Source organism: Phlebotomus papatasi, chromosome 2 (genome assembly GCF_024763615.1).
Source record: "Phlebotomus papatasi isolate M1 chromosome 2, Ppap_2.1, whole genome shotgun sequence".
NCBI lineage: Eukaryota > Metazoa > Arthropoda > Insecta > Diptera > Psychodidae > Phlebotomus > Phlebotomus papatasi.
The window spans coordinates 65,893,595-65,907,247 of record NC_077223.1 but is presented as its reverse complement, the minus strand read 5'-3'; the positions used below and the strand labels follow the sequence as shown (position 1 = coordinate 65,907,247).

Below are 13,653 nucleotides of genomic sequence, written 5' to 3'. Positions count from 1 at the left end.
TTTTCTTTTCGTCTTCATTTTTTTGTATTACAAAAATGTTTGTTTTTTATTCATATGTCTGCCATTTTTTATTCGATTTTGATGAGTAAGTAGTCGTTAGGAAGGTCCCAATGAGTTTTATAACATACCCAAAAATCATAAAAATCGGAAAATTACAACTGTCAAAATTTCAAGGTCAAAACTTTCAAAGCGATTTTAGCGCTACTAGAGCAGGTTTGATGATGTTTAAATATTCTACAAAATTATAGAGCGGATAGAGACGTTTCATTTTCATATAAATATTAATGTTTAAATTTGGTCAAGTAGTTTTGCAGTTATAGACAGAAAACCAAATGCAACTGGAAGATCATATCTTCTGTCCTAAATCACCTAAAGTAGCATATCGTGAAATTCTTTTATTTCTAATAAAGTAGTATCCCTTTCATAAAAATTATATTTCATAAAAATATAACTGCAATAATCTTGCGTAATTTCCATTAATATTCAAGGAAGTCTAATATCTATATATAATATTTGCATTGTTCGAATAAATAAAAGATAGAGTAGGAGAATACAATAGTTCATATTCAATTTTTTGCAAGCTTGGAAGATCTTTCGCAGATCCCTAATGATATCATAGGGTCAGTGCAGTCTGGAAATGCAGTTTTCCAAAAATTTCCAAACTCGATATCTCGCATGAAGGAATTTGTAACGCTAAATAGGTATCAAAATTTTCTTATATTTTTTTTTTTAATAAATTGTGTTCTTCCTGAAATTGTGCAAAAATTTTAAATTACATGTTGATGATAATGATTACTTATGATAAAAAAAATCCAATATTTTTATATTGTATAGAAAATGTGTATTTTTGAAAATTTCAGACAAACTATTAATGTTTTTTTTTTAATATTTTCCTAACATTTCAAAGTAGAATTTTAAAAAGTAAATTAAAACTCATATAGACAAAACTAACCACATAATTTTAATGTAATTCGCTGTTAATGTAGTCAAACGTTAATTCAGCCGAAGAATTATTTTTTACCTTGAAAATTTGACAGTTGTAATTTTCCGATTTTTATGATTTTTGGGTATGTTATAGAGCTCATTGGGGCCTCTCTAACGACTACTTACTCATCAAAATTGAATAAAAAATGGCAGACATATGAATAAAAAATAAATATTTTTGTAAAAAAAAAAATTGAAGACGAAAAAGTATGCAATGTGGATCTTACCAGAAAGAAAAAGAAATCCGGCAGCAGTAAAATTTAAAGAGGAAAAGAAGGAACAGAAGAATGAGAAATTTTTCCCATTCGCTATTTTTAAATAATCTGAAAGAAAAATTCGCTGATATTAAAAATATTATTTTCCTTGAAAAAGTATAATGTTTACTCGGATGACCTATGACATTACCATGAAGGTGTATCGCATGAAAGGGTTCTGACGTTCATCAGTAACTCACAAACCAAGCTTTAACATCATTAAAACGCATTTTCAGGTCAAAGAAAAATAGCAACAAATGTTAAAAGAATCTTTCATATATAAGAAATTCATGACTATGAATGGTCACAATGACTACTTCTAATGGCCGCACAGTAAAAAGCCAGTGGCTGGTTAAGTTTCTATATGGACCCTACTTACATGCCAAGTTTCGTCCCGATCCGCGGGAGACAGTTGGGTTCCTCCCCTTGTAAGAAATTTTATTGGATATAAAGGGCACCTGATGTAAGGGAAGCACTGGAGGGATTTACAATGAAAGATGGATTGTCACTCCAAAAAAAATAAAATAATTTTATGAAGATCATTCGCCGCTACGAAATATGTTTTTCAAAATATTCGTTAAAAGCAAAGAATGACTTTAAGAAAATCTGTTTTTTGTAGGGGATACGATCTGATCTTCAGTGTCGATCATTACTGTGCTTTCTTTATCATTCAAAGGTTATACAGGCTTCAGATCTAAGGCTTAACTGTTGTAATTCCTTATCAGTCAAGATATTTTAGAAAATTTAACTTAAGATTGGATTATAAGATAGAATGAACTAATAGATTCTGCAAAATCAATAAAATTAGTTGCCCTTTAGGATTCTGAGACCTTCGGAAACTGAGCTAAACCTCCAGGCTGAAGACTGCTTTATTCAAGTTGCAATAAAAAAGCCTTCAGGAGACTGCAACAAAATGAAGTAAACAAATATAATTAATAAATTTTAATACCTAAATTCAAGATGAGACCTGTTACAGATCTAATGCCCTAGACACACTTACGACTTAGGCACAGAAACGGCTTAGTTAGTGGGAAACTACTGGGAATTTAATCAAATCATTATTTTGATTATAATTACGGTAAGCCGTCTCTCGGTTTAAGTCGTAAGTGCGTCTAGGGCATAAGATGGTGACGGTCATCCAAAGATAAGTTTAAATTCAAGATCAAGTTTCTAAGAGTGTTTGATAAATTTTCACATAAGAATCAGCTCGTTAAAAAATTCAAATTTAGATTGATACAGTAGAGCCTCGCTATAGGCCCTATTTGATTCCAGATTTGACACTTGGGTCGCACTATAGTCCATGTCATTTTTTAGAATGATCAACTACTTTTAGTATTGAAATTGCTCGACGGCTTCCACTTTCTTTTGCGATTGTGGGACTTGTCCTCGCTCTCTTCATTATGGATCACAATTATCACAACTACTTAATAGTTTGCCAAAAATATTAAAATAATTATCACAACATTGCATGTCGCGTACTAAAAAAACATAACCTAACTTAAAATCAGTGTTTTGAAATCAACGGTCGATAAATTGTGGACTGTAGCGCAATGGCCTATAACGGGGTTCTACTGTATCTATTTCTTAGATATCATGGGGTAATTGTACCAAATTTCGGCATAGCTGCATGCAAGCGTCAAAGTCTTAAGATTGAAATGAATTATTTTTAATAAAAATTGAATTTTTGTTGCTCCTTTTTAAGGAGCTAAGATCTTTGTTTTCTCTGAAATCATTCCTAAAACATTCTAAAAAGAATAAAAATAATGACATAGGGATGAAAAAATACCTATTGATATTTTATGAACTCATGTCAAGACCTATTGACGCCCTACTCTACTCTGTACCATTTGGGATATGAAATTTGCACATCTTTCTTTTTAGAAAAAAGTTTATTACACAAAAAAACGTCATATTACTCACATTTAATTAGATACATTAAATAAATTTCAACATTTTGACAAAAGTGTCAATAGGGGTTCCCTGTCGAAGAGACGCTTCTTCGACCCTAGCTTTGGGTAATATTTCGACCACCTTTATTGTCATAACTCCTTGTACTTCTGGAAATTTTCATATCATCTCATTCGTCGAAGTGACATTTTTTGTATTTTTTTGTTGCATTGTATAATGTTTAGAGTATGTAATAACTAATAATTCGTGAAAATTTGGAGAACAAAAGGAGTGGTCGAAATTCCAAGCCGCCCAAAGTTAGGTACAGTTCCCCTAAAAAACAGATCATCAAGAAAATCACATATTTCTTAATTGTTTTATTTTTTAAATTGTAAATTGTAATTTTTCATTAGGATTATAATTTTTATTTCAGATGTTAGTATAGCTAATTGGTAGTGATGGATATATTATAATAGATTTAAATTCAAAGCCTTATGTGGAATGTTAAAGTTAAAGCGACACTTAAAACGTCTTAAAAGATTACACTTAAAAGATCGTTTTATTTCTTTTTAATGATCTTCATGGTCTGATTGATTCCAGAACGATATCGATTAAAAACAATGCAACACACTTAATAACTGTGAAAATTCAAATTTAATTTTTGCTTTTAAGATACACTAAGAAAAAAAATAAGCTGCGATTAACTTTTTTTCGTCATAACTTTAACACTTTTTGGATGTAAAATTATATCAACATTTTTTAATGTTAATTTTACACCTTTTAAGGGTAAAATCATCATGGAAGAAGGATAACTTTAACCCATAATACACCTAAAAAGGCTAATATTTACACCGTTTTCGGATCAATATTGTAGGGTAAAATTAACATTTCCGGGATGTTATTTTAACTTTTTCGGATTTCTCTCAGTGTACAATGATCTTACAGTGCTGTCTCGCTATATGCACAGTTTGGGTACTTTTTTTACAGTTCTCTCTCTGAATATGCACAACTTTTTTTGAAATTCCCAACGGTTTTTCTCCTTCTTTTAATAAATTATTATTTTTTTATTGTTATAGAATTTCCTGTGTTATTTTATCTATAATATGAGACAGAAAAAATAAAATTAAGATAATTAAAAACGAGAAAAATTAGTTACCAAGAAAATAATTTTCTTTATTACTTTGTCAAAATGTAAACAAATTGATTTTGAATGCAACCGACACAAAAGCTGTGCATATAGAGAGTGTGCATATAGAGAGACAGAACTGTAGTTATTTATAATAAATAATTGAAGAAATATTATCACGTTTATATGAATATTTCTTCTCCAGAATCTTGTTAATTATAATAGAACGGCAACAGACAAATAAGGAATAGAAAAAAATAATAACCAATAAGGAAATATAGTAACATTACATCTACACTATTTCTGACAAACGAATTTACGATTTAGTACACTTTTTTAACTTACAGTATACTCTCGCTAATTCGGTTCTTTTAAGATTGGGCTTCTTTTTAATTTGGGCAGCAGTTAATTTGTTATGGTTTTTATTACTTGAAAAAAATTGAATTTTTTCAAACAATTTCAGGCCTGAATTTCTCTATAATTCGGATGATATTTTAGTCCTAAATGCCCGAATTTGAGAGAGTCTATTGTATAACTTTTTATTCTTCTATCTATCTCACCGCAAGACAGCAATAGACCCACCATCAGTTTTTAAACTTTAACCGACAAATATTTTCAAATTGAAATAGCAATTAATCCAACTGTTTGGCTAACTTCCAAAATAATTCACCAAAAGAACAGTTGATGTATTTTTCTGTCCTAAAGTCAGAAGATTTATTGAGATATTGTGATTTAATGGTACTGATGTAGGAAGAATGAATCAAAAGATGCTCTCAAAGTGGCACCAGAATACCACTCTCGGGCAAAAAGAGCTTTTAACACCTACGACGAGTTGAGTGTGGTATGCTGTGGATAGAGTTGTGTCTCTCTTGTCTGGCGGTCGTCTAGTCGGAAGATGAGAGAAGGTCTCCACATTCCCCTCCTTTGGCGTCCACAGAAAAGACAGATGATTCTCCATGCCTGCAGCACTTGCGTCATGGAGACTCCAATGACTGTCTCGTAGGGAAAACTTCTGTACACATTTTGCAGTCTATGCTGTTGGAGTGTTGAGCACCTAGAGCTCTCTCCAACATTATCACACTCCAAAATCATCCATTCAACCTCCCAAAAAAAAAAAAAAAGAACTGAAGAGTAGGGTAAGGGCTTTCCATACACTCTCTGCAATCTTAACCCTCACCTCAGAAGATTGCAAGAATATGTGTTCCGGAAAAGTGGCAAATAAGTGAGTACAGCCTCTGAATATATTTCTATAAACCACACGATTTTCCCGCCAAGAGACCACTAACTATCTTCATGCAATGTTCCAAATATCCGGCATGTGGGAATGTCATCAACCGTTCCGGATCCCAGTGTGAACCCTCGAAAATTTCCGCCCACACTTCTTCCACTCTCATTTTCCCATCTGTGAACATACCACATTAAATTGGCTCTACCATGTGCAAATTTAATGACTTCATTGCGAATTTTGCATGAACCTTGAGCGAACATTAGAAGAATGTTACGTTTGGAATTTTTTTCCATCGTTACTTTTTCAAGAAATAAAGGGCAAAACACTGAGAAGAATTGTATGGTGTGGATTATCCCAAGTAGCATTTATTGATAATATATTTCTTACAAAATTGTTGGTCATATTGACCGTAAAATCATTACCGTCACAGTCTCTAAAACCTCTTGAAATGAAACTTTGATCTAATCGTCTCGTTCACTCCTGCAAGCATTTTTAGAAATGTGTTTACAAAGCAAATGTTATTGTGCGTTGGGCATAATTATGAAGTCTGCAGTTTGTTCAATAGAGAAACAAAAATTAAATAATTTACATATTTATTATTTGAAAATTTTTAATCAGTATTTTAATTTATCATTAATTATTTTATAATTAATTTATCAGTAATTTATATTCCATAGAACCTTTTTTGGCTTACCACTATCCTTCTGACGTTATAATAACGTCAGAAGAAGGTAAATTTGACTCTTTTGGATTTTGTCAAAATTTTGCATTAAAGAAAATAGTGAAAATTTTGTAAATTTAAATTGAAATCCTTTGTATTTTGGTCTCTCAGTGTATTGTATCTATATGATTTTTTAAAATATTCTTTCTAATAATATCTTGATCCGACTAAAAAAAAAACCTCAAAATTCTTCAATAGCCTCCCAAATAACCACTGAATGTCACTGTATATGTGTGCAAAAAAGGTGCTGAGAAAAGCAATTTTCTCTCCCTAGGTGTTATTAATTAATAAAATCCGTGAATGGTAATTGATAACTTTTCCGTCAGTGACTTTTATTGACTGGCGTCTGCTGTCATTGTGTTGAATGAGTGGAAAATATCCTCATTTTCGTGGATAACATTTAATCGGCGACAACGACACAAAAATATATCTTATTCATAAGCTTTTCTCCTGTACTCGTGGTTTGATTTTTATTCATTTTTCAGTAGAAACTACCCATTCCGACGCGAAGGGAAAGGTGAAAAATGGCAAAAAGGGGTGCCTTCGTGCCATGAGTCATTGATTCAAACCCATTGTAACTATAATTTCAATAATTTGAACGATTTTGCACACAGTCAATCATTCACTTTTCCTCTCACACTCACTACAACTTCTGTATTACTTTTTACTATAATACCGTGGTATAAGAGAATAGGGCGAAATATTGGGGAGGAAGTTTATTGTAAATTTATTATTTTACAAAAGTAATTGATGTACGATATAATTTCATTGTATCAAGTAATTCCATCTTGATTTTTTTTAGTTTTGTGATAAAGGAAGATTCATGTCAGATATACGAAAATAAATAATATAATTTACCTTGAATTATGAATTAAAAAAATGAAAGAAACTATGGATTATATGTGGCAAAAAGTACTGACACAGAAACAATAAATAATAATTGGGCCGTGTGAAGAGAGGAAGAGGGAAGGCTTAAGGGCGAATCCTTGAGACGAGATTCTTTTTTTAATTTTTCTTCTTTTGCCAACACCAAAAAATAAAAAAAAAAGATTAAAATAAAATGCCTGAAACCAAAGCAAAGTCCAAGAGAGAAAATTACAAGTTCCAACGGGCGATTCTGAAACTCAATTTATAATTTTTTGATATTCATTTTGATATATGTATTTGTTGTGTACGCATTTTTGATATAAAATTCACTTGAATGCTCTCTTGGGTGCGAGTTGTTCGTGCCTTTTTCTTCCACCTTCCGCTTGGGCTGCCCATCTTAGGTCGATCGTTCACCACAAAATGCATGTAATTGAGTTTTGAAGATTCAATTCCTTGAATTTAATGTTATACATAAAAGAAAAGAAATATCAAAGAAGCGGTCATGGAGCTTGGAATCACACACAGAAAAAAGGATGGAGGAAAATATTATCTGGGTTCTTTTTTTCTTGCTTCTTGGGGATATTAAGTATTCCACGATGAATCTACGAAGAGATGTGCCCCCCTTTTTCTTGTATCGCCCTGCTTAAAATCATCTTTTATGGCAGTAATGAGTGGATGAAAAGTGGCATTATGAAATGCATTCAATTGTATATAATTTATGGATATTCAATCATACAATCAGGCGATTTCAACCCCAAAAAAAAAGAAAAAAGAGCCTCATTTTCAGACAAGAGCAATTTTCAAGAATACAGAAGCAAAAATTGTGCATTGCTGTGGCAAAAATTAGTAAATAATAAAAAGAAGACATCATCCGATGGAATAAAATAGTATTTTGCATATTGATGCCAAATTATATAGTGAAAACAATTTTTTTTCGATAGATGCTAATTTGCTCTAACTCTAAGCCAGCAGAAAAAAAACTCACGCAATTATTTTTTCTTCTTTTTCTTGCAGGCGAAACTCTTGGAAAATTCACATGCTTGGTTAGGTGCTTCAACGTCCTCAATTGCAGGTAGGTTTCTACTCTGAGATTTTATTAATAAATTAATGATAATAATATATTCTTTATTTTGAAATTTTATTGCCTATAATTGTATATAAATGCTATAACTGCTATGAATGAATGTGTATTAAGTCCTATTCTACTGAAATCAATTACTTAAATACCATTAATTAGTCGTATCGTATCGTGTCGCATCAGTGGGATAGTGCCTTAAAATGAATGAGAACATTTTTGCAATAAAAAAAAGTACAATTGTTCAAATTCATCAGAATTATCAGTTAAAAGTCAAGAAATTCTCCTTTGATCAATTAATCCAATTCCAACAGCTATTAAAATTCCTTTTTTTTCTGCAAAGTGAAAGACAGAGTTTGTATTTAATTCAATAATCGTCGTGAAATTGATTTGCGAAGGAAGTTGAAATATTAACGAAAATCACAGAATATAATTTCATGTATGTCGATAGAATATTTAAATCAATTAGTATGGTATTGCAAAAGTGGAAGGAAAAATTATCTCCGGCACAGAAATATATGGGTGGGCAATTGAGAGAAATATTAATACAAATTGCAATTTCCATCTCTCACAGAAAGATACATTTTCTACTCCATTGAAGTCGGATGTGTCTCATTTATTTTTGCATTGAATGTCAGTCATTGGGTGTCTTAGGATAATTTTATTAAGAAATTAATGTAATTGATGACAAGGAAGGCAGTTTTAATAAAAACAGTGGAGAAATGGCGAAATACTGTTAAGATTCAAATTCAAATTGACTTTCGTTAAGATATTTGAACTCTCGAGTTTTTTCGTTAAGAAGCTTGTATGGTAAAATGAACGACAAGCGATCAATATTTCGTCATCTTATGAAAAATGAGTGTAATGAATTAATATTAATGCAGCTTAATTGCAAATGTAATAGACAAATTATAAAATACTGTTATGCCTATGGCACACCTTTTTTGATCAAAAAAATTTCATGAAATCGAAATTCGCATATCTTTCTCTCAAACGTTTTCCATATCTCTATACCTTTCATTGCATTCAAAAATTGTTTGCACTAAATAGCATTTCTTGTGATGTTTAAAAAAGAAGACTAGTGAAAAGGAGTGAGATAGAAATATACAAAACGCTTGAGAGAGAATGAAATGTGAATTTAGATTTCATGAAGTTCTCCTGTTCTAAAAGGTGTTCCGGAGCCATTAAGTCTCCGGAATACCTCTTAAATCGGGGAAATTTCATATAATCTAAATTAACATCCTTTTCTTTCTCAAATATTTTGCATATGTCTATCTGCTTCTTTTGTACTCGAAATTTGGTTGAACGAAATTTAATTTAGTGTGATGTCCAAAAGAAGAAGAGGAACCCGAAAGAGTAGGATAGACAGGCATATGAAAAACATTTAAGAAAGGGATTTAAATTTGGACTTCATGAAATTTTTCTGATCTAAAAGGTATGTCAGAGTCATTGGGATTAAATTCAAACTCACTTTCACAAGATTTTGATTTTAGATTTTCTTCGTTAAGAGGATTACGTATTGCGACAAATGGCCGCAAATCAAACGAAGGTGGATCGATATTTCGTAATTTTATTAAAAATAATGTAATAAATGTTGTGTAATTAATTAAAGAAGGCAGTTTCATTGTAAAAACAGACAAACTACGAAATAGTAGTGAGCTTTAGGGTAAAGGGTATAAGTTGGACAGTGGTACAATTTGGACAGGTCTTTTTGTCTTGATAAATTTAGTACTTCATTTTTATTTGTATATTTTTAATGCTTTAGTTTTATAATTCGGTTCCTTGTGCATAAAAACAAATTTTGTACTGTATTTATCAAGAAAAAAGCCATGTTCAACTTGTATCGGCGAATTGTCCAACTTGTAACACTAATTCCAAATTATATCACTTTGCCCTAAACACTAATTCACTTTCGTTAAAATTTTTTAACTCTCAAATTTCTTCATTAAGTGGGATGTCAAATAGTGGCAAGTAGAACGACAATCGATCAATAGTTCGTTATTCGTTCAATAGGATCATCTTGCTAAACACTAAGAAAATTGATGAAGAGAAAAAACAATTTCACAAAATACAGTGTAGAAATAACAAAAACACTGTTAAAATTGAAATTTAAATTGAATATCGCTAAAATTGCTCCTTAGGTGTTTCTTCGTTAAGTCGTTTGCTTAGCGAGACAATTTAATTCTCAATGCAAAAAATAGTGAAAATTGATTTTATTCGATATGCAAGGCACTATATAGATATTCCTTTTGGATAAAAAGCTCAAAAATCTGATATTCAGTTAAGTTTAACCTGTACTTTTCGACATTTCGTTCAGTTGTCTTCCAGCTATCCAATTGCCGCGAACATTGCCGGAAAAATTTCGTTTTGTATGTCTTTTTTCTGTCGATGATAATCGTAATGATACAATCATTAGGATTCGTTTTTACTCATATTACTTCGTGTATTACGAAACGTCAAAATGCGTCGAAAGTGAAACTGACAGATTCAATCGCAATTATGCCCTAAACAAACTTACGACTTAAGCCGAGAGACGACTTTTAGTGGAAAATGATGGAAATGCAGTTTAACCATTATTTCTAATATAATTACACTATAAGCCCTCTCTCGGCTAATCCTCAGGTCTGTCAAGGCCCTTAGATTTAAAATTTATAATTTGTTACTATAGGTGTTCTTTATTTTGTGTTTATGAATAACTTTTTCGGAGTCTGATTTGCCTTTTGCATTCAAACCCCTTCAGTTTTTCAGAGTTGTATGGAAATTTCCGTTCTACGCGCCGTTTTTTTTTTCTCAAAAATAAAAACAAAAAACGCAGGAAAATAGAGGTTGGGAGAGAAAGGTAATGATGTGGATTGAGGATGTAGGCACCAGTTTGTGCAGACATTCGATGTTTGTGTATTTCAGAGTGAGAAAAGTGAGTACGAGGAGTTAGAGGGGTGCAGAATGGAAGCTTTTATATAAATGTTAATTGATTTTAAATTATAAAAAATACCATTCTTCTGGCCATCCCTCCGTGACTCCTCTCGCGTGCATTCTTATAGAAAAAAAAGAGCGAATGTTAACCCTTTTTTGTGGGGGTGTCTCGAGTATGGATTCTCTCTCTTTCTTCCCCTTTTCCGATAGATTGGTCGTGTAACAATGGAAGAGTCACAACACCCTCATGTAGACTGCGGTCATAACACATCAGCTGGGGGGATGTTTTAATTAAAAAATCTATATTTTTGCAATTTCACCCTACAATCTCACATTATACTGGCTTCTTCAATACTCCTCCTATTCCTTCTTCAAACAAAGGAAAATTTCTCAACATCTCAAGGTTTCAGTAGAGCGCTTACACTATGCCACTTTGTCTAAGATGGAATATTTGCATCAGTTTTTACTGATAGATTGGGATAATTCAGACATTTTAATTTGAGGACACTTAAAAACAGGAATATGTATTAAATATTTAGTACATGCATGTACTAAAAATATTCGTGAGTATTTTGAGCGAAAAAGAATGAAAAACAGTGTACAAAAATAATAAAGTGGATCAGAAAGTAATAAAAAGTAAATAAGGAAGCAATATTGCAAGAATATTCTTAAGCAATGTTGGTTAATAATTATTTAGAACTTTGTGCTTACCAAAACGATGTTTTAGAAACTCCTACTTTCTAAATATAAATATTTTTTGTCCAGAAAAAAGGTATTATTAACTTCCTCCATAATTTAATATTATTGCACTTATAATATTTCTCGTCAAAAATTAAATATCCAGTACTAATTTTTTAAGAAAAGCCTTGAAATCTAAAACTTATCCTTCAATATTAGTAAATTCTTATGTTAATTGATTGAAACAGAGATGTTTCAGGATTTTAAAACAAATATAAAGTCCTTATAATTATGATAATATTTCTATACTTACTTTATTTAGTACATGTCTGTACTAAAACTTTAATATATATCGCCTCTCTTTCTTTACTGTAATATTGAAGTGATATTCTATTTGCAATTGATCAAATTGACGAAATAGAAAATTTATTAGTGTATTATCCATTCAATGACTTAGCTATTTATAGCCTGGGTAAATACGAAAATGACCCCTACTATCTTTCAATTGTTTTCCAGTCATAAGTTACTATCTTTAAAATTGACGACACTTGCGATAACAAACTCTTTAATAAAAAAAAACATGCAATCTCATTACCCATCAACCCTGTTACGTTTTTCCTTGTTCTCTAATTTTAAAATAAAGCCTGGAAATTCTTGGAGATATTGAAGGGAGATGCCTTAAGAATCAGTGGGTGTTGCAAAATTGCCAATACACCGATTGGAATGGTATGGTAAAAAATTATGAGAAAGAGAAAGAGGGTGAGAAAGTGAAACAATAAAAATTAAATTAAAAGCGTGATGGAGAAAACATAAGTAATTAAAATTTAATTAGAAATTTTAAAAATGTAACACGAAGAAAGCTTTTATCCGATGTTGTCCAAACGGCAGGAGAGATGGTGATGGTACTTTGGGAAAAAAAAGAGTAAACTCAAAGTGGTTGGGGGTAGGAGGTTTTCCTCTTTTTTCTCACTCTGTCATACCCAATTGATGTCTTGTAACTTGTCGATTGTTACTTATTTTTCATGAATATATTGATTGTATTATTTCCTTCAATTATTCATCAATTTTGCCATTCATTCGCCTTCTTTCCATATTGCTGATTTGCAATCGAAGAGGCACAACTTCTCAATTTAAAGAACATTTTTTTCAATTGACTATTATGATTATTGTGAAATTTTAGCTCATTACTCAGAATAACATGTAATAAATTTTAAATAGTTGACGTTGACAATGTTACCATAATATTAAGATTTTGTTATAATTTGTTAAAAAAAAACAATTTCAAACATAAAGACAAAATCATGAAGATATATTACGATTTGTACAAAAAAATGGACAAAAATATTTATATTTTTTGTACTACTTCAATTCACTTGTTTTGATTCGTTGTTCTCTATTAACCCTTTAAGGATGTGTCAGTCATATACGTACATTATGACCCTAAAAATTTGTTTTATTTTCTCTTCCAAAATGTTGTAATCCTTTTCTTTCCGGAAAAATTCGTAATAAGCCCTAGAAGTGATAATAACTTTTAATTTACTATTCTATTAAATCCAAATTCTTACAGTTAAAAAAAAAAACAATTATAAAAAAGACTTTTAATGATAAAAACGGAAAAACTGTAATTTCTTAAGATAAGGTATGTGAAACATTATTTTTTTTTAATTTAAATACCCTGTAATGGGGTTCTTACTAAATGAAAAGTTCAAATTCCTGAATTTTTGAAGGCTCACTGTTAGATTATGTTTCAGCACTATGTTGACATTTGATTATTAAGTTATCGTTCTGAGACAAGGGGTGAATAAGTATCTCTCAGGGTGAACCGTGAGCGGCAATTGGCAAAATTGTACCGATTTGAAGGTAAAAATCGACAGATTAGCGTTTTTGCGCTAATAAATCGACAGATCAGCACAATTATCG

The 13,653-nt window shown here is 31.1% G+C and overlaps 1 protein-coding gene across 2 annotated transcripts in view; it reads left to right on the top strand.

Moving 5' to 3' along the window:
* LOC129803884 (protein bric-a-brac 1-like) overlaps positions 1 to 13,653 on the top strand; it is a 372,561-nt gene that overhangs the window by 317,113 nt on the left and 41,795 nt on the right. For both annotated transcript variants that reach the window (XM_055850754.1, XM_055850752.1), the window contains one exon: positions 8,082 to 8,139. In XM_055850754.1, the coding sequence (XP_055706729.1) occupies positions 8,082 to 8,139 (58 nt within the window). The remainder of the gene's footprint in view (positions 1 to 8,081; positions 8,140 to 13,653) is intronic.